Genomic DNA, 22,167 nt, shown 5'->3' on the forward strand with positions numbered 1-22,167 from the left:
GGCGCCCGCGGGGCTCCCGTGGCCTGGAGGGAACCCCGGGAGATACAGGTAAGTGTTTTTTTTCCTTATTTGTAATACTGCTATGGGTGACTAGCTGTGGGTTACAGCGGCCCGCACCCCATTCGGCAGAGGGCCACCACCGTTTTGTGTTACTGCATTGTTACCGTGTGTGTCTCCCCCCTCCGAGGTCTCGGTGTTCGTTCTCTCTCACAGGCCTCTGCCCCCACCTCTTCTCCTCACGTTCTCGCCCAAACCTCTGTTGTCCATCAGAGAGTAAGTAACCTCTGCCCCTCAGATGCCTGCGTGCTCGATCTCTCCCACCACACTCTGCGTTCGTTTCTCCCGTCGGAGATTTCCTCTTCTAAACCCAGCCGCGGCCCAACAAGCCCGGTCTGTGCCCGTCCCTTTGTATTCCCCCCCCCCCCCCCCCCGTCCCTGAGTTGTGCCCCAGGGGGACCTCGTGTCTCTGGCTATGCAACTGCTGCAGTCAAGAGGAGTTGGCCACGAAGTGACCCGATTGACGTGGACAGTGTTGAAAAGCGTGGCCTGTGTTTAAATACACGTTCCAGCACGGCTGCTACAGAGAGAAGACCGTCAACCCGGAGGATGTGTATCACCTGTAAAGGGGATGCCATTAGAGGGGCCGAGAAGTGGAAGGGCAAATAGGCCATGGTTTGCGTTTGCTTGAATATTTGTGTACCGCTACGTAAGAGCCCAGTGGCGTAGTGCCCCCCACCTTGCCCTCGTAAGGAGTTTAAACCAGGGAAGCTAGTGGGCTTTAAGGATTATATAACTGGACCCTACTAAACCTTAATTAGTTATTTATGGGCCTCTTATGTCTACTGACAAAATGCTCATGAATAACACCGTTGAGGAACACCATAACAGAGGGCGTGGGTGCTGTCATGCACAGAAAAGAAAACCGACTAAGAGAATGAATGAAAATAGTGAAAATACTAGAGGGATGCAGAAAAGTGAGCATGAGATGGAAAGGTAAGAAAAAACAAAGGTAAGAGGCAAGATGGGGGAGATATTAAGCGAAAGAATGGGGGGGGGGTAAGGAAGGATAGAGAGAAAGAAGAACATTTGAAAGGAAATGAAGAAGAACATGTGAAAGGTAGGGTAGAAGGGTGGAAGAGTAATGGGATTGGGTGGGTAGAAGGATGACGAATGGACAGATGGGGAGAAGTGAAAGGACGCATAGATGGATGCATGGGTAAACTGATGGGTGGGTGACTGGAGGGGTGGATGTATAAGTGAAAGGGTGAACGGATGCATAGGTGGATGATGTGAAGGGATGGACGGATGAACAGATAGAAGGGCGAAAGATAGTTGTAAGTAGGGTGAACGGGTGCACAGAACTGTCCGAAGACTTGAGTCGGGCTTTCTCCTGTTCGTAGGTATGGTTGAAGTGGGGGATAGTTTAATAGCCTGGTTACTTCCTCGTGTGAGACCGTAATCTATCTGAGTGCTTTTTCAGTAGTCCCGGGCGCGTTTGTGCGTGTATATTTGTTTTAGTTATTGAGATGGCGCGGTTCTCGCAGCAAGTGCAACTGAAGACTCTCTCCACCCACCCCTCGCCCAGTCTGCCTCACCCATAAGTCCGGAGTCCCAGGACGAGCCGCAGTTTAGGTTTGAGGTGCACAGACCCTGCTCAGTAGATCCCAGTATGTGAATTATAGCGGGGTGTTTTTACGACGGCCCAGGATTGAGGTTCATTGGCAGAGCTGGAGAGGGGGGCGGCTGAGCTATACATCTCACGCTCCCAGGATTGCTGTATGGTGCAGTGTTTGATCAGTAGGCAAAGGTGCTGTGGCTCAGAACACCCCTTCGGTTCTTTTGTCTTTCAGACCGCAGATCGGCCGACTGGGTATATATATTTTTTTTTTGTTAAACCCGTGCCTCCTACTGATTTTTTTTTTTTTTTTTTTTGCAAACCCATGATTTTGGTTGCCGCCAGGGGCATAATAACACGGTGGCACAGATTTGAGACACCCTTTAACCGCGAAAGCTTTACCACTACCCAGAATGAATCAACTGTATTTCGCCGCACTTTTGGACCAATGTGCTCGAAATTACTGTTCTTCAAATTGCATCAATATGTTGTGTTTTCAAAACAGATTGGATTAATCTAAGTATTATAAAAAAAGACAACACAATTTGTCTGCTTCGGGAAGCTTTCGATTTGTCATGTGTAGAATTGTAGTTCAAAAGAGCTATTTAGGCAGGTGCTTTTTTGGAATTGTATGCGTGATGGATGAATTGTTCACCCGTTTTTGACCAGCGTTTAGGAGTCTCCGCCTTTCTAGGCCATTGGGTTATTGCTAATTGACGGGCACTGAAAGTCCTTTCGTATGCCAGCCCACACCGAGGCCTTTGTGAATTGAGGTGGTGATCTCACGCAATTACACAGTATGCCGGCGTCCACTTAAGTAAAACTCGTTATAATTGGCACTCTGCCTGCCACTGTTTGCAGCAGGGCCAACGACTGAAGAAGCATGACATGTGACGGCCCTCTCTCCCCGTGTAAAGTCGATGCACTTTATGAGTCTGTGTTACACCTGTTGTGTTCCGCAATGGATTGATCCTTTTTCCAGTAACTCAGTCCAGTGTTTTAAGAGATATGATCAGCTCTCCTGGGCGTGAACCGATTTGCTGTTAACGAAACTAGAAACACATGGAATAATAATAGAACCGGCTTTTTCGAGCACCTACCTTACACGTTAAGTAGTATTTCTGTTTCTGCAGCCTGTCCTTTCTAAGACACACTTTTTGATGTCGCATGCAATATTAAACTGAGTATTAAAACAAGTTAGCTGACCCAGTTTCCTTTCTGACAATTTTAAGAGTCAGTTTTAAGTTTTAATACCTGACCATACCTCTGGTTATGAAGCTCAGATTGTGTAGTACTAACTGTAGAGAGATGCTGAACGTTGTATTGCATTGATTACGTGACTGTTATGTGCTCCAAAATGAATGTCATGTAGAGTATGGATACCAAGTGACTACATGCATTAGGACACTAAGTATTGTATAGTAGTTGTATTTCTACAATACTTCATACCACTGACACACCTGACGTGACCACTTGAGATCTGTCATCAGGCGTTGCCTGCGTTTTTCACTGTTATTCTGGAAATGCTCCACTTTGAGTCACCGTGTTTATTAGTACATTTATCTGAATTTTGAAATGGATAAAAGGACACATTCAGCGTGGAGGGGCCACCGCCCCCCCCCCCCCCCGAAAATTACTTCACTGAATGGGAAACGTTATTTTAAGCAGAATAGGGAATAATTTTACCCGGGGCGTGGTAGTCGCGCTAGAAATGCAGCTTTTTTGGCAGGCACACAAATAAAAATAAACAAATCCGGCTTAAACAGTAATGTTGTTGTTGCCAGCTTTTTATTAAAGTGCGTTTTGCTTTGTGTCCTCGGCCAAGTGGTGTTCTTATCTCTGTTGGTGGCGTGGTATCTCCTGTTCACATCCTGGAGGACGTCCCAATCTGTGACAGTCTTCCTGTGGTTTGCAGTCCAGTTTTGCCCACTGTGTATTGTTGTGCATTCACCTACTACGACAGTTTACTTTGTATGTTCAGTGCTTCAATTCTTTAGCTTCTATTGCTGGGTTTAAAAAAAAAATATTTTCATATTCTCGGTTATTGTACTTGTGTTTACCGCGGATATATCAGTGTGCCTCACTTAAGTGCCATTTCTTAGCTAAACTGCTCTTTAAAATTGGAGGCTAGCGCAGCGTACGAAGGGGGTGTTGAACGGCTCCTGTCAGGATTGGGAGGTGGGGGCTGCGTCATGCGCGCGCAGTTTATTTTTCCGGGTATCTCGCGCTCTCCAGTGACGCCGAGATTGATGGATCGAATACAGACTGCGCAGAATGATAACTAATGCACACCAGAAGGGTCTGGTATCCTCTGTGGATGAGATCTAAAGCCCTGTGACTCGCATTAAATGTAGCATACTTCTGCTCTGTGTGGGGGGGGCTCTGTGTGGGTGTATGTGTGGAGGGCGCTGTGTGGTTGTGTGGGGGGGCGCTGTGTGTGTGTGTGGGGGGCTCTCTGTGGGTGTTTGTGTGTGGCATTTGCGAGAGATTAAGCTATTGGCATTGTAAATGACAATGCCATTTATTTATGTTAAAAAAAACATAAATAAAAATAATGTCAAGAGCAATGCCAATAGCTCTAACTTTAACAAAGGCAAAACCATTGCATTGTAAATGCTTGTTCTTCAACTCTAGCTGTTTGTTTTCTTCAGAAAATGTCTTCAAGTGGGAAATCTTTATTTAAAGCCTGACCTTCTTGTGGTAAATTGCGCCTTTTCCATAAGGATCCTCACAGTAAATGCATTTACTGTCTCTACCCAGACCACGAGGTTAAAAACTGTAAGTACTGTCGCACTTTTCCTCCCAAGACTGAGGGATAGAGAGGCCCGTCTCCTTCTGTGGCTACAGAAGTTGAAGACTTCAGAGTCTGTGGTTTCTGAGGTAGAAAGTTTGTCATCTGGTGTTTCAAAATCCTCTCAGAAGCGTGGGTCTGAAACTGAGGTTCCATCTCCTTTTCTGAAGAAAAGTAGACTGTTGGAGTCCTCCAGGTTTGTTTCCCCACAGGATTCGCTTCAGGGCACGTCTACGGGACCTGGTTCTCTGACGTCTGCGCCCAAAGCCTTGCCTTCCACTTTTAAATCGGGCATTGGCTCGTCGAAGGGCTCGTCGACCCGTCCGTCGACGTCTTCAGTGACAACGAAGTCAGTGACTGTAGCCTCTACGTCGACGACGACATGCACTATGTCAACCAGTGCTGCGTCGACGACGATCACCTCGTCGACAACAGCCCAGGAGGTGAGACCCATTACTTCTATTGTGAAGATCTCGTCGACGAGTGTCAAATCAAAACCGTCGACGAAGAAGTCATCATCGACGCTTCCCTCGTCGACGCGAACCCCGGCGACGAAGATCAAATCATAATCTAAAAGCAGCTCGTCGACTGGCCCATCATCATCGACGGCTGTCTCGTCGACGGCGCCTCCGTCGACGACCATCATATCATCGTTGACGGCTGTCATCCCGTCGACGTCTACATCATCGTCGACGAGTAAGGCTCCAATCTCGTCGACGGCTCCATCGACGGAAAAGAAATCTTCGTCGACGAAGAAAAAGCCTTCAATTTCAGCGTCGATTACATCTATGGCGACGACGCAGACGCCTCAGGTTGATTCTAAGACGGCCGCATTTACGTCAACGGGCTCGTTGACGTCTCATCAACCTTTGGCCACAGCTGTCACTTTTACAGTGGTTACTGCTACTTCTTTGAGGACAGTACCTCTCATTCAACTGAGTCCAGTGAGAAGTGGAACTCATCTTCCAGACCAATTGTTTCAGTCTGGTGAGGAAGAATCCGGAAACGATTCAGAGGTAGAACAACTATTCGGACAGGCATCTAGTCTATCTGATTTGCACATTAAGTGCCAGGAGTATAGTGATGAGGGTGACAAAGTGGAAAACGTCGAAGATGGGAACAAATTATTTCCTGTTGACGAATCAGAACCAGTTACTTCGGAGCCGGTTATGCAAATACCATTATCTTTGGTCAGGAACCTGCAGCACATGCTAGATGACTATAACCGCAGGTTCCCTCCATCTACACCTGCCTCTCCAGCACCACAACTTCCTCCACAGCCTCAACCTTAACTTCCTCAAGCACCTGCACCTGTTCCACCCGCGTCACCAGGGGGGTACTCGTCCTGACACAGACAACGAGGATCCTGATCCTCGCAACACTGATGACGACGACAATGACGTCGATATGAATGAGTGGGACAATTACAGGGCGCAAACACCTTCCACTCCGCCCACCTCACCTGTAGCATCGCCTCCAGTGGACATTGCAAATTTCCATAATTTGATGGTCCGTGCTGCAAAGCGTTTTCATCTCACTGTCGAAAAACAACATGAAAGTGAATGTTTCTTGTATGATTTTAAGGACCTTTCACAAAGGCAATCCCACACAATAAAAATCATTGACTTTATTTGGCAGGAGGGCCTTAAGTTAATGGAACATCCAAATTCGGTACCTGCAGTTTTGCCGAGATTGGACAAAAAATATAAGGCTCCGGCTTCTGCCCCGGCCTGTTTGGTGTCGCAACCAAAAGCAGATTCGGTTATAACTCAGGCAGCACAGAAAAGATCCCGCAATCCTGCTACACCGATCACGTCTCCCCCTGATCAGGAAGGCCGCAAGTTGGACTCTAGGCAAAAAGTTTACAACAATGGCGGCTACTACTTGGCTATTTTGGGCCGTTACGACCGCCAGATGTGGTCCGAGATTGCCGCACTGATTCCTCAAATACCCAATGTCATTCGTGCAGAAGCGCAGGCCATTATTCAGGAGGGAGAAATAATTTCATCTGAAATTATTGAATGCGCGCTCGACATTTCCTCCACGGGCTTTCGTCAATTGGCTGGGGCTGCAGTCTTGAGGCGTCAAGGCTGGTTGAAGTCTACCACCTTCCGTCCAGAGGTACAAGCAAAAGTCCTGGACTTGCCGTACAACGGGGATTCATTGTTTGGCAAGCATGTAAATGATGCCCTTGAGGCGATAAAAAAGGACACCTACACTGCAAAGTCCTTAGCTACCCTCCAGTACAAGAAACGGCCCTTTCGGGGGGCACGAGGTAGAGGCGGAGGTTCCTCTACTTTTCGAGGATCAGGTCAATATCGTTCGTACAACACCTACAACGACAACCGGCAGAGGGGTTCCTACCAATCCCAGAATCGTCAGTCCACCACCAGACCATACCAACGAAAAACATCATATAGAGGTGGCTCAAACAATAAAAAGCAGTGACAGTCACAGTTCCTTTCTTCTGCCGACTGTAAATCTTGGAGGTCGCATCTCAAAGTACTTTTGCAAATGGTCCGAAATCACTTCCGACCAATGTGTCCTGGACGTTATCTCCAAAGGACATACCCTGGAGTTTACAAAATTCCATCCCACTCGTCCACCTTCGGGGCCACCCTCTCCCCATCTCAAAGAACTTTTGGCCCAGGTAAAATTGATGATCAAAAAAGGAGCCATCGAGGTAGTGCCGCAAGGTCAACGCGGCAAGGGGTTTTATTCCCGGTTCTTCTTGGTCAAGAAAAAGTCGGGAGAATGGCGTCCAATTTTGGATTTACGGCCCTGAACAAAATTTATCATTTTGAAAACTTTTCAGATGTTAACTTTGCTTTAAATTCAGAATTATCTCAATCCAGGGGAATTCTTTTCAACGATCGACCTCCAAGACACATATTTCCATGTGCCAATTCACCCCAGACACAGGAAGTATCTACGCTTCACAGTCGGACAGCTGCACTTCCAATTCAAAGTCCTGCCATTCGGCCTTCGATCAGCGCCGAGGGTCTTTACCAAGATCTTGGCCCCGGAAGCTGCCTTCCTGCGTCTGCAAGGCGTTCAATTTTATCCATACCTGGACGACTGCCTCATCAAGGCCAAGACTTTTCAACTGACGGAGCAGCACACTCAGCTCTGCGTCTCCCTTTTCCAAACCTTGGGGCTTTCAATCAATTATCAGAAGTCACACTTTCATCCGTCGCAAAGGCGAGATTTTCTCGGAGCCTCACTAGATTCTCGGCGGGGGAAATTGTTCGTTACCCAAGAAAGACAGGACTGCATGGTAAAGATGGTGCAATTCCTACAGTCAAAACTGTACGTTTCTGTTCGAATGTTCAAATCATTCCTTGGCTTAGCTTCCTCGTGCATCCAACTTATCCTCAATTGCAGATTGCACATGAGGGCTCTACAGGAGGAATTAGACAAACAGTGGAAACAGGTGTCAGGGTCATTCGAGGACAAGGTCCTTCTAACAACTCGCATCCAGAAAGCGCGGGAGTGGTGAGCTCTCCCTCCAAACATATCTACGGGCCGTTCATTCCAAGACGAACCTCCGACTCTGACGCTTACAACAAACGCGTCTCTCGAGGGATGGGAAGCGCATCTCGACGGCATGTCTGTGAAAGGAAAGTGGACGGCGACCCAACGTACTTGGCATATCAATCGCCTGGAACTCTTGGCGAATTTCTTGGCCCTAAAGTCCTTCCAGAGGTTAGTGCAGGGACACACTCTGTTGGTGAGGACAGACAACACCACCAGCATGCACTACCTCAACAAGCAGGGCGGCACAAGGTCCTACTTTCACAACTGGCACAAGAAATATGGGATTGGGCAATTCAACATCAAATTCATCTCACAGTCATCCATGTGCCGGGTGTGGCCAATGTTCTGGCGGACTCACTCAGCCGGGAGTCGTCAGACAATCACGAGTGGGAACTCAACCAACCAACCGTCGATTTCATCTTCCGACGGTGGGGCCACCCGCAGATGGATCTTTTCGCGACTGCTACCAACAAGAAATGCCAACGCTTTGCAAGTCGGCATCCCCACAGAGAGTCGAGCGGAAATGCATTTTCGATCAATTGGTCGAACGACTTCATCTACGCTTTCCCTCCACTTCCTCTAATTCCTCGCCTGTTACACAGGTTGAGGTTTCAACCTTGCCACATCATCCTGATTGCACCCAAATGGCCGAGGCGTCCATGGTTCACAGACCTGCTCCTATTTTCACAGTCCGACCCGATACCGCTTCATCCTCTACCTCACCTCCTCACGATGAAGCAAGGACAGATCTGTCACCCGGATCCGGCATACCTCCAAATCCATGCCTGGAACCTGAATACAATGAATTTGCACGTCTGAATATCGACAACGACTGCAGAGAGGTGTTAGTGCGTGCTCGCGCTCCATCCACCATTAAAACCTCTCAATTAAAGTGGAAACGTTTCTGTGTCTGGTGCCGCACTAAAGATTTGGACCCCATGACTGCAAAACTTGAACGGATCTTGCCTTTCTTTTTATCCCTGGCGAGATCAGGACTTTCACACTCAACCCTTAAAGTGTTTCTGGCGGCGATTTCCTGCTTCTGTCATGATGGTTCTACATCTCTATGTTCCTCGAGAATCATTAAGTAATTTTACAAGGGCCTTTTTAGGATGTTTCCACCTATCCGTTGCCATCCACCAGCTTGGCGCTTAAATTTGGTCTTGTCTCAACTGCTTCTACCTCCATTTGAGCCTATCCACTCTGCAAGTCTAAAATTTCTCACTTGGAAAGTTGCTCTCTTGCGTGCCTTGACATCCTCGAGGCGTGTCAGTGACATCCAGGCATTTACCATACAGCCTCCTTTTCTACAATTCTCCAATGAGGCTGTGACATTGCGAACTAATCCTAAGTTCATCCCGAAGGTTCCCAGTGACTTTCATCTCAACGAACCCGTAATCCTGAAGACTTTCTTTCCTGCTCCGCAAACTCCAGCGGAACGGTCATTACACTCATTGGATGTGAAACGTGTCTCAAATTTTATATTCAGCGAACTGCAACTGTCAGAAATTCATATCAATTGTTTGTGGCGTATGGTCCAATTTGCAAAGGACAACCTGTTACCAAGCAGACCATAACCAGATGGATATCCTCTACCATATCCTTTTGCCACCAACGGGCTGGGAAGCCCCTTCCTGCTCCAGTTCGTGCTCACTCAACTAGAGCGGTGTCTACTTCTGCTGCCCTTTTTGCGGGGGTACCCCTGAGGCAGATCTGCAGAGCTGCTACCTGGTCGAGCAGCCATACTTTTACAAAACACTACTGCCTGCAATCAACAGACGCCGCGGATGCGGTAGTAGGTCAAGCGGTGCTGCAGAATCTTTTCCAATAAAGGTGAGCCTCTATTGCTACCCGCCTCCAGTCATAAAGGTTTTTTCTAATAATATTTTTAATATTCATTGCATTTTGACTGATATGTTTACCTTACTTGCTTTGGTATATCACCTTTATGTCTTATGTGATGATTTACTGCTTTCTACTCTAATTCAAGTATGTGAATCTATGAAAGACGCCCCTAATACTGGAGAAGAACAAAAGTTACTTACCTGTAAACTGTGGTTCTCCGGTATTGGTGTCTTTCATAGATTCACATGCGACCCTCCCATCCTCCCCTCAGAGGCTCTCTTCTCCTCAGGCACTTTTACTTACTTTGTGCTACGAAAATCTGAGGACTTGGGCTTCTGAGGAGAAGGTTCTAGAGGAGGCTACAGCCTGATTGGCTGGAATGTGAACCTACACATAATGACACTAATATGCTACTAAAGTGAGTTCTCCCTTAGGCTTTTCAATGGGCCTATTATGTTATATGGTACTTTTTAAATTTTACAATTTTATTACGTTATATGTATGTATATTTTTATTTATGATATTTTTCATTTATACATGCATATGTTACTGCTATTTTATGTACCGTGGGACTCCCACTTCGACGACGGGGAATATTCAAGCATGTGAATCTATGAAAGACACCAATACTGGTAAGTAACTTTTGTTCTTCTGGCTGAGAAGGCAAAAAGTGTGGGATTTTGTGGTGGTGGATTTGAGGTATTTAGAGAGATTGTTGCAGATTAGGAAGGAAAATGCTAGAACCCTGATTTGGGGGAGTTCAACCTGAGGGGTAGCTGCATCATGGAGAGACCGGTGGAAGTGAGAAGGTTAGGTAAATGTGATTGAAGATGGGGCTGAGTAGGCAGGTAGGAAATTAGAAGGTGTGGGTGTCATATGCATAGAAATGGTCTGAGAACCCCTATTTGGAAATTATGTCTCCAAATGAGATGGTGTAGAGATACAACATTCTGGAATGGTATTTGTTATTTTTGCTAAGAACAGAGATGTGACTGATGGTTTCATTATTGTCTTTCCATTTATAGTATTATGTCTAGAAGTGATGGTCTAAGGAGCCCTGTTTGGCCTCCCACTCCACCTTGGTATTTGATCAGTTGCCTCATGCTGCTCCTTTCCCTACATTGAGCTCAGCGCCTGCCATTCTTTCTCCCTTTTATGTGGCCTTTTCTTACTAAGCACTGCTCCAGTTCTCATATGGGTCTCAGTTCCTGTCTCTCTTCTCTACTGGTGTCTCAAGCAGGGGTTGCTGTAACACAAGCTGGGAGTACTGTGCACATGGTGTTGGGTGTCTCTCTTTTTTTTCTCTCTCTCTCTCTCTCTCTCTCTCTCTCTCTCTCTCTCTCTCTCTCTCTCTCTCTCTCTCTCATACTCTTTCTCTCTCTGTTTGTCTCTCTCTTCCATGGCTGTGCATTTACTGTTCTCTGCTCATGAGGGAAGACCCCACAGCTACTGCAGATGTGTGCCTGTTCTGTGAGTAGTGCAGCCTTGCATTACTCTCACTGCGACCTGTCACGTAACTGCTCTTTATTGTAGGAACCAAATATTGTGTATTGGTGAAGCTCAGTAAAAATTGTTTCAATATACAAAAACGATTGACCTAATCAATGCTTGTGTAGCCCATGTCTTGGGGTGGTGATTGATTTTTCCCGTGATATCTTGTGTTTAGCGCTAAATTGTCCCCTTAATTATGCTGGAATCCTTTTTGTCTCCAAAGACTGCATAAGGAAGGCTGATGAACTGAGGCAAAATATCAAGGCAAACTGCACTTTAGTGCAGAGAGATAATATTGTTCTCTTGGGATGAGTGGATTTACATTTACCACTCGGGTACTCGCAATAGCACACAACTCCATCTTAGAGAGGTACAATAGATGTAGGAGTCTTTACCTAGAATAAATCCCATTTGTTCATCCATTCATGCATAACCAAAGCGATTATGCAATACCTCATGACCCACAATAAAAGAAAAATAACGTATTGTGAATTAACTATGCAGCAGATCCAACACAAGTGACCTTTCGGTTGTTTGTATGCAGGTGCAGCTGGGACAGACCGAGATCAAATGTCCAATAACAGAGTGCACTGAACATCTGGAAGAGACCACCATCCTCTACTACCTACCGCATGATGACATCATCAAGTACAAGTACTTCCTGGAGCTCAGCCGCTCAGACTCCGGTACCAAGCCATGTCCGCAATGTAAGCACTTTACCACGTTAAGGAGGAAGGGTCACATTCCAACCCCTGCCAAAGTGGAGAACAAATTCAAGGTAAGCATGTCTTCTAAGCTGAGAAAATTTAGGCCTGTGAGAGTATGGCATTAAATCAGCTTTCTGCCTTTGTTGGGGTCAGATATAGGTTCTGCTTTTTAATGTATCTTTTATGTACTATTGGAATTCAAGTGTTTACATTAAGTGGTTTCTTTTGCAGACCTGTTCATCAGCTGACAGTGTGATGGGATGGAAAAGTCCTCTGCATAGTTAGACTTGTACTCCTGCCCTGAGTGCCCAACGGTACTGTTGTCTGAATCCCTAAAGCAAATATTTTGTCATAGACGAGAAAGTATCATACATGTTCACCAAGGCATAGTCCTGGCTCACGAATTTCGGTCGTGTTGGACCAGGAGGGGTATCCAAAGCATTACAGTCATAGTGGTGGTAGGCTACCGCCTTCACCAGGAGTTAAGCAGGACAAGCGCAGTAGTGGCAGCATACAGTGCGGTGATCAGTAGTAGTGAACTGGTCATTTTTCCCTGCATCACTGGAGTGAGGGCTACAGGCTCACTCACCCTTTTTTCAGCTGCGTTGTGCTTAACTCATTCTTGTCCTGCAGTAAGTAGTTTTAGAGTGTTGTGCAGCGCAGGAACAGTGAAACTGCGCTGGATGAATGTGCACCTGGAAAAGGTACTGTAAAGGGATAGAGCAGAGCTGTGCACTATATGTGTGGTTAGTGTATGTATGCCTGCTGGGAATACATTACATAAGAGATTTAGTGCTGTGCAGTGCATTCACAATGAAAGCATGTGCTGGGTGTATGTGTGTTTGTATTCTGTAAAGTTCAGTACTTGAAGGGCAAAGTGTTGTACAGTGCGCACTGGGTGAGTATCTGTGCAAGTAGAGTGTGTTTGGAAACAGCACACCCGATACAATAAAGAAAAGCTACAGTACTGAGCAGCGCACAGACTTAATGTGTGTGCTGAATGTATGTGTGTCTGTAATGTTGTAATGCATGAACGTACTAACAATAACAGCCTGATTACGATATCTGGCGAAATCATACCCGCCCTACATCGCTGCGTTTGCGGCACCGACCGACCTCCAGTCGTCAGTCCTAGCACCTCTGTTACAATGCGACCACACATGGTGCAGTTGCATACTCCCATTTCTCTATGGGAGCTTGTGCTGTGGCCGTAAACCGTCCGTAGCACAAGCTCCCATGGAGAAATGGGAAATTCTGTTAACCGCTTCGTCGCAGCCGGAATTCCCCCGCGGTGCGGAGGAATTCGACGTGTGTACGATTCGGATGGCCCCCGGACGTCCTCCGCACAAGTCCACCATGACGTCAGACAGCCGGGGGGCGTCCGACGCACGGAAGAAGTTAATCCCTGCACCGTGTGGCATGCACCTCAAGGTGCCTGCCACACAGTGCAGGTATTACCCCCTGCCCCCAACTGGAGGCCGTGGAGGAATTAGGGCCCTGTGAGTCAATTTCCGACAGCCTTTCCATGTGAGAAAGGCCGACATGGCAAGTCTGTCGGAAACCAACAACTTAATCACGATGGCGGAAACGCCGTCCTTAGGGATTACATTCAGGCCTCCGATTGGTCGGCGGGCTCCTTGAGGTCATTTGAATCCAGCCGGAACGACCGGTCAGTTTCAATTCCATCCGCCTACATTGTTATTAGGTGGCCAGAATTGAAACCGGAGGTGTCGGTCAGAAAGCCTCCAACCTGCGGCTGGAGGCTTTCTGACCAAAATCCTAATCGGCCCCTAAGTGTGCTATGAATGTACACTGAGTGCGCATTTGCCTACAAGGTTATATTAATGGAAGAACCGGAGTTCCATTTTTGGATGCCCAGGACTGCCTGAAGAAGGCATGAAGAGTAGAGGATTTCCCCTGTATTGCTATTTAAATAAACAACCATAAATTAACTGAATACACAAAGTACATCGATTAATTGACTATATAGTTGTAATGCTCGAATCATGATTAAATAGCATTACACAAATGCCTGCAAATTCAAAATATGTACATAACTTTTATTATAATGATGAGAAAGATCCTTTAGTTACTTCTCTTAGCGGGTCAGAGAACTGCCATTCAGGCTCTAGTCCTATCCAGACTGGGTTATGACAATGTGCTGGACCTGGGCCCTGATAAGACCTTGATTCGATGCTTACAGACTATTCAAAAAGCAGCTGCCCGGTTGCTTTTTCATCTACTGCGGCGTATCTCATTCTCCCCTCTGCTTCAGGAACTTCACTGGCTTAAAATCTCTAAACACTTTGAATTTAAGGCATTGTGTTGTATGTTCAATGCCAAACATAGCCAGGCGCCCTCATACATTCAGGAACTGGTGACTCCTTATTTGCCTATGCGTCAGCTGAGATCCTCTAGCCTTTTGCCACGTCTAGGTTCTGTCTAACCTACATGAAAGGCCGCTCCTTTGCCTACCTATGTGGATTCTCTCCCAGTCACCCGTAGGAATTGCAACTCCTATAATAACCTGAAGACTTGGCTTTTCTAGCTGTCTGTTGGGGTCACCGTTATCTGCCACTTTCCTGCGGGATAGGTGCAGTGTTACAAGGCTGTCAAATAAATAAATAGAATACTTCAATAGTGTTGATATGTTTTTATAAAAAAGTGTATATTATGGATTTTCTAAAGAATATCAAAGTACAAAATGTAAATATTTTAAGGTATACTTATATTGTTTCATTTTAACTGAAATAAAGTTATTGGTATGGGTATAAAAGTCACTTTAACTTCTTATTTTGGTTCCATGTGTTCTGAATGACTAGAATTTCTGACTCATAGCTCTTCCGCACACAGGAAGGATGGCCATTATGTTTACCTAAATATACACATTTAGAATGCCAATAATGGCATGCAGCGGGAAGTCTGGTATTAGCTTTCTTGAATGCTCGTAAGTGGGGCAGTATAATTCGTGCTCTAAACCCACTGCTCATCTGTGTGTAGTCCCATAGCCACCTTCAATGTTGCCCAGCTCTTACTTTGGGAAATAAAAGCTGATCTGACTTGTTAAAAGCACGAACTTTTCCTTGGTGTCATTTTATGATACATAGCAACGATTATGGTCCTGCTAACTGCATCCTACGTCACTCTTTGGAGTGTAGAGTATTTTAAAATGGCCAATGAACCTTTGTGTATTTTGGAACATTTTACAGGAAGGCAGCAAAGTGATCCTACAAGTTTTATGTCAGTGGAATTGCATATTTGCAAAAGCCTGGGAAAGCAGTATAGTCAGTTGGGTAATTAACGTTTGATTCAGGTGACACTGTAGAGCTGGTCGCATCACTGAAATAAGATGTTTATTTCGTTAATGGTATTTATCAAGCGCAAAACTGTCCCCCTTTGAAAGGCATAAACTGATGCTAGCAGCAAATAAAAAAGAAAGAGTCAATGCGAACAACTTCAGCCTCGATTTAAGATATTGCTCAAACCGACAGGTTTTAGTGCTTTTCAAAATCTGAGATTTCCTTCTTTCTTAATGTAAACAGGTAGCTTATTCCAGCACTTGGAATCAGCAATGAAACAAGCATTTGCAATGCAATCGGTCTCGCCTTTGGGACCTTATAAGTTTTTAGCTATGCTGCACATTCTCGCACATGACTGCAGTGTAGTAGCCTCGCTACAGACTGCATGGCAGTGACTTGGGGTCTGGCAGTAGATTTGGCAGCAGCTTTTGGTGCTGTAGTGATGGAAGTGGATCACTCCAGTGACAGAAGTGATTTGCCAAACACGTTTTTAATTTGATCTTTTTTTAAAGTTGAAATTATGTTTGTATGTAAAAAAAATGAACTGTGCATTGTTCTTGAATTAACCACATAATAAAGAAGGAATTTGAAATATTGATGATATATTTTTATTTGACGAAAAGGATTGAACGAAGGAAGAATCCTTACGAAAAATCAAAGCAGATCCGTATACCTGTAGCTGCCTCCTCCCCTTTCCAGCCCTGCCTGGCTTTGTCTGTTTTGCTTTTTTTCACCTACACCCTTGTCTCATTGCTCCCCCACGCATCATCATGCTCCTATTGACTCGTATCTGTTTCTATGGTATGCTATTGTAACTGATGTAACTATGTACTATCTGTTCTCATGTAAAGCGCTCTGATACATAGCCAGCACTATATAAAACTCTTCAAATAAATAAATAAATACAATGAAATGGTTTCACAGAGGGCCAGTTTTTGATTACTGGGTCCCTCCGAAAACAAACTGCATACTTGATATAAGTGTTGCAAACATAGAAGGAAAACGTAGGGGTTTTTCAATTAGCAGAGAAAGGGTGCGAAGAGAAGTAAAATAAGACTAAGTGGATTAATTTGGAAGGTCCATGCTACCCTGAAATGTACAAATATATTTGAAAACAGGCAAAAGGATACTGCTGCTCATTTAAAAGCAATACGAAAAAACACAAATGTTTATTGTGCTTTCATCTGGCCAGAGTAGCTACTGTAGAGGTTTGTCATACTAGATCTGTGCACTTGCTAAAAGGTGAACAAAGGATGCTAAGGTGTCTCATAGGTCTTAACAGAGAGAATTACCGGAGCACTGGATTGAAAGTAATATCTTGCTGTCTGAAGTTTTGAAATGACCTATTCTAAGTTAGTGTATACCCGGTTAGGGTGCTACCTTGGTACATGCTGGTAGTAATTCCTAGGAAACCGTAAACAAAGGCAAAGTCAAATCGTAATGCAGTGAGGCGATTCCAAAAAAAGAAAAGCATAGGGAGCATAACTAGGAGGAAGTCTGATGACAGCTGATGAAGTGCTCAGCTCATAGTTCAGACATACAAGTTCACTGATGGGTTGGAGAGTGTCTCTCTCTCTTTCAATGCAAATGTATGACATCCCTCCTTTTCCGTAGGGTTTATGACACACTGGCTATGCCACTCCCATTCCAGGCAACAAAATAAAGCCAGAGTAATTGCAAATAGGAAAAAAAAGTTTCTGGGCCTGCAATATTTACAGATGTTTTACTTATTTTCAAAACATCTGCCTCTAACTCGGTTCATCATGAGTCCGGGCCACAGACGAGGTTGGAAGAAGTACAGCGGTCTAAGGAAGTCTCTGTGTGGGTTGAATGTAGATATAAGGGATACATGTGCAATAAAAAACACTCTACAATGTCCAGGCTCTTATATGAAGACCTGCCCTATGACTATAATAAGTAATCAAAAAATATAAGGTAACAGTAGACTGACATATACTCAGTTGCGAACTGACAGTAACATTATATACCCAACTGAGAAGAAGCGGTCGAGATAGGTTTTACATACGGCAAACTTGGTCCACAGTATTAGAGCACTTTACATGAGAACTAGATTACTTTACAGATTTTCACAAACTATGAAATTAAGTGATGTGCCCACAACTTTTTGCTGAGCCGAAGCTAGTTTCCAAGTTCCTGAGCCAGAGCTCTGTTGTATCTCCAATGTACTCCTGCTGTGATTGATGTACTCCTGCTGCAATCGTTTGCTAACTGTTCTCTTGTAAAGAGCTCTGATGTAGTAGTGAAGTAGTGTGGCTCACTGGTTAGAGGCGGCAGACCCGAGAGCAGAGGACGGCCCGGGACCAGGGTTCGATTCCCGGCGCGGCAGGTTTCAGGACCAGGGTCAGCGGACTCGATAATTCTCTCGCCTCGGTGCCCACTCTGATCAGCGATCACACTCGGCAACTCTGGGCATTAGCTTGCCTCATCTTCACTAACGGCCCCACCAGACCGCCGGGGATGCCTGGTCTCACCCTGGAGATACCCATTAAGGGACCATCTCTCAGGGAAGCCAGGAAGGGTTTCGCAGCGGTCGAAGCGCCTTGGGACCCTACGGGTAAGTAGTGCGCTATATAAATGCCAATACATTTACATTTACATGCCTCACACTATACAAAATGGATCAAATAACCGTTAGGCCACTCTTGCTCCCAGCTTTTCATGACAGTAGCGATGTGTATTTATACAGAACAATGATCTTTGAGTAACATACCGAAATTCCAGTAGAGAAATCTCTTTTACAGTGTGCCGATCTCTCCTCTCAGGCCACTCCAGAACGCTGAGGTGACGTCAATCCTCTTACTTATTTCTGGTGCCTCCTTTAGGATGACCAACCTACTGCAACATTCAGACAGGGTTCAAGGAGCAGTAATCACAAACTTAGTTCCGGTCCCAGCTCACCAGGATGACCCAGTGACTTCTGCAGCCTAGCTTGGGTCACTAAACACAGCCAACCAGAAAGGTCTGTTGTGACTCCACCCAATCAGCAATTGCATAGGGCTCTCCTCATGATGAGTAAATATTGCACACAGAAGTTTAGCGAGCAGGTTCAACCCACCTTTTTGGCTTTTTAAAATGACGAGAGCTTATTATTAGTTCTGGCTTATTTTCCTGCCATAGTTTGCTCTCTTCTCCAATTTGCTGGATGTTTCAGGCACACCCACCTCGCTGTGCGTCCGGTGTTAAAAAAAAAAACAACAAAAAAAAACAAGGCACATGAAGGGCATTTTAGGAGGTGGGAGGGGGAACAACGGTGGAAGCAGATTTATATATTTAACACTGCGCCCGCTTAGTGTGCCGTCCGTGCAGAGTGGGAAGAAAAGCATATTTGAGTGAAAGTGCGGCATGGAGTGCTGTATTTAAAAAAAAATAGTGTCTACGGCAAGCCACATATAAGGAAAGCAATTGTCCTGGTTGCTTGAAAAGTGAAAGCGCCCATGGAGCGCTAAAGTAAGCAAAGCACGGAGTGCCTGCCGGAAGAGAAACTCAATGAAGAAAATAGTGTTTACAAGACTAAATAAATAACACGTACCATGTAACAACCGAAGTAAAGGGGCCAGTAGCCATGGGAGGTTACAAATGAAGAAAAGGCGGTACTAAGGAGGGACTAGCAAACCGAATACTGAATCAGAAGCCTGCATTTACGAAGGACAAACACAGACGCCAATGACCAATATGGGTGGAGAGTGGGCTGGACTTCTCTTCCATACTCTACTACAGCAGATCGCCAGAACACCACATGTGCGCTGGCTCAGGCTCGACCTAAAAAGCCCACCAACCAAGCGAGGAGTGCTGGGACCAAAGAGTGAAACTGATCCACAGATCTCCATGTACCAGCAGGGTGCTAGCCACTTTAAACAATTTTGAAAGATAGATAAATTTGGGGAAGGCACAGATTTGTACACTAGGTAAAGTGACTTGAAAATAATGCACTCCTTTACCATGAGCCAGTGAAGAGAGGCTAGAGCATGTGAAATGTGGTGACTGGCTCTGATGGCGTAATTTTGTACCAGCTGGAGCATGGGAATAATCTAGGCAGGCAGGTCCTGGTGAACACATTTTAAATAATATAGAGCCACAATAAAGGCATTCAAAATCATCACCACATGAGAGAAAGAAAACAAATGTAAGATTCCATTGTGGGTTCTGATCTGTAAAAGAAAAAAAATGAACTGACCACAGACGTAGCCTGGACAAATGAGGAGAAGCGAAGTCCAGTTCTAGATTCTTCATCCTGGGATTGACTTGGGATCCAGGGTAGTAGGCAAGCTGGTAGGCTGAAGAAACAAGAAGGTATCAAAGTACAGGGTAGCTCAGTCTCTCTGTTATTTAAGTTTAGATTGTAGTTCTACATCTATTATCCAATTTGTGGTATGCAGAAGTAGAGTTGGGCTACAATGCCACTCAGATCATTATAGATCTGTAATGCAATCTGTGTGTCATCTGCATTCATAAATAGGTCCAATCCTTGTAAATGGGTCAGCTTGGCCAGTGGGCCATGTTCAGTTTAAATAATAAAGTGGACAATATAGATCCATGAGGGGTTCTGCAAGAAAACGATCAAACCGATGAAGAGAGAGACCACACTGTTACCTCAAACGGCATTTCAACCGAAAGCTGCAAAATCACACCTGTGCATGTACTTTGATACGAATGTTTTCACACAGTCTGAAATAATTCATCGATTTGCTACATTGAAGGGCGCTGGTAGGACTAACCGAATTATTGCAGCAGAAACGTTTGCATCAGTACACCGGCATAAATCAAACCAACACCACCTCTCAGGGCCTGACTGGGAACCCACAGCAGCCCTGGCAAATTTGACGGACCAGCCCTCCCGGGGGGTGGGGGGAGGGGGAGGGAATGCAAGAATGAAGAACTGCTGCTTTTGTGACCAGGGGTCGAAATTGCAGCACCGCTAGTACCAAAACTGCAAATAACAAAACCGGCCCCCACACTTCAGCCTCCCGGGGAAACACCGGATGCCTGCTATGACCAGTCCGGCCCTGCACCTCTGTACTTTCACCTGGAGAAGTCTGCTTGGGGGTGTGCTACAAGTCGCAAGCTTCAGCAAAAGAATATGTCTGATAAAAAATGTGCTCTTTCAAACAGCTTACTGGATCAAGGCAGCAGTTATATTGTTTGTTTACTAGAACAGGTCATCAGTGTCTAAAGAGGGTTTCTTTAGCAAATCAGTTACAGAATTGATGTTGAAACCAGTGGGAACAATTCCAGATAATATGAAGGTGCTAAGAACAGATTTAGAGATGGCACGTTCAAACAACAACATACACCTGAAGATTCTGGCAGGAACAGGATCCTTAGGTGAGCCAGAGGGTTTGCTCACACTCACAAGCTGGAGGAAGTCCTCATCAGCTAAAGGGGCATATTGTGGTAAATTGTACGAAGATGGTATGAACTGCGCAACTAACAAATACAACCCTGTAAAGATATCTATCCAAGATTAACAGTTATTGTGTAGTTCAGTATGTAGATTACATCACTTTGATTAACAATGTTGTGCAAAGAATCCCAAGATAGTGCAACGTCATTCCCACCATAAGGACGATAGATGGAGCCATTGAATATTCGTCCGAGGTTGTCTGGATCATGATTGGAGATACTTGACAGTAGCCTAAAGACTTACAAATAAGTGAAGCCTTTCAGAGTTAGCTCTTGTATATTCTCTTACTGTAATACTGTAAACCTAGTTGCTAGAGTAGCTCTGTTCCTTGCTGAATAGGGCCCATGACCGTACTATACATGTTCTGAAATCGACGCTTTCTTGTAGAATTTTGTCTGCTTGTTGAATTTCCTGTTGGGTCTTCTCTACTGACTTACATCTACTCTACTAAGAGTTCCTTTGTGCAGTATTATTTATATCAGGTAGTGCCCAATGCGGCTGTGGTATCCATAATCAATGAAAAGGTTGTGTCTTTATTGCCATCCCAGATTGCCACTACTTTATTTGCATTACATAGATGCAGAGGAATTTAAAGTATACAAAAAATGGTATAAAATATTGCAATTGCAAATGTCGAGCTATTTACCAGACCTTAACAACTGTAACCTGAATCTTAGATAATGCCACCAGGTATCCATTAAGATAGAAGGATTACTAGATTAGACTATCCATGCTCCAGTATAGGTGAAGAAAAACCTAAAAATATTGGTGAATCAGATTCTTATGATGAGAAATTTAGTATAGCTTAAAAGAAACAGACTAATGCTGTCTGAGGAACAGTGTGCATCAGGTTTAGTACAGGTTACCACAACTAAATTAGAAGAGGTTTCTGTGGGTATATGCTGAGTGGTAAAATTATGTAACATCTCTTGGTTTCTTAAATCCCAAGACTTCCTTGCTGTGCATGCTGTCAAGAAACTGAGTGTGCTCTCATATGTGGTTTACGAGATAAAAGTATAGTGGAACCAACAGAAACTATGTTCTTGGTACTGTGTAATGCCTCATTCCGGTAATTGTGGGTCGAGTGATGGAGTTACGGTTATACATGATGTATCAATACTGTAGGTACTGATTCCTTATGGGAGATGTGGACAGATAACACGTTCATGGTCAGGTAGTAGTTCTCTCAAGGTCACAAGTGCTATGAGAGGGCAGCTGTTAATGAAGCTAGGAGATATGTATCATATTAATACTAGGCTTTATACTATTTAAAGGATCTACATAAGATGCACATGTGTCTATTAAGTCACGAGGCTGTGCAAACCTTGAGATCTATCCAAGGAGATCAAGATAAATTAATGGACCCTTTTTACATCATAAAAGGCCCTCATCATCATTGAGTTCCCCCCTCCCTGTGCAGTGGGATTGATTTTCATATCCATACCTTTCCATAATTTGAC

General features: G+C 45.0%; 1 protein-coding gene across 1 annotated transcript in view; it reads left to right on the forward strand.

Annotated features, from left to right (window-relative positions):
* The window catches only part of RNF217 (ring finger protein 217), a 544,899-nt gene that overhangs the window by 267,321 nt on the left and 255,411 nt on the right, over positions 1-22,167 (forward strand). The window contains exon 2 of the mRNA XM_086926980.1: positions 11,824-12,057. Within this exon, the coding sequence (XP_086783106.1) occupies positions 11,824-12,057 (234 nt within the window). The remainder of the gene's footprint in view (positions 1-11,823; positions 12,058-22,167) is intronic.

Source organism: Lissotriton vulgaris, chromosome 6 (assembly GCF_964263255.1).
Source record: "Lissotriton vulgaris chromosome 6, aLisVul1.2, whole genome shotgun sequence".
Lineage (NCBI taxonomy): Eukaryota > Metazoa > Chordata > Amphibia > Caudata > Salamandridae > Lissotriton > Lissotriton vulgaris.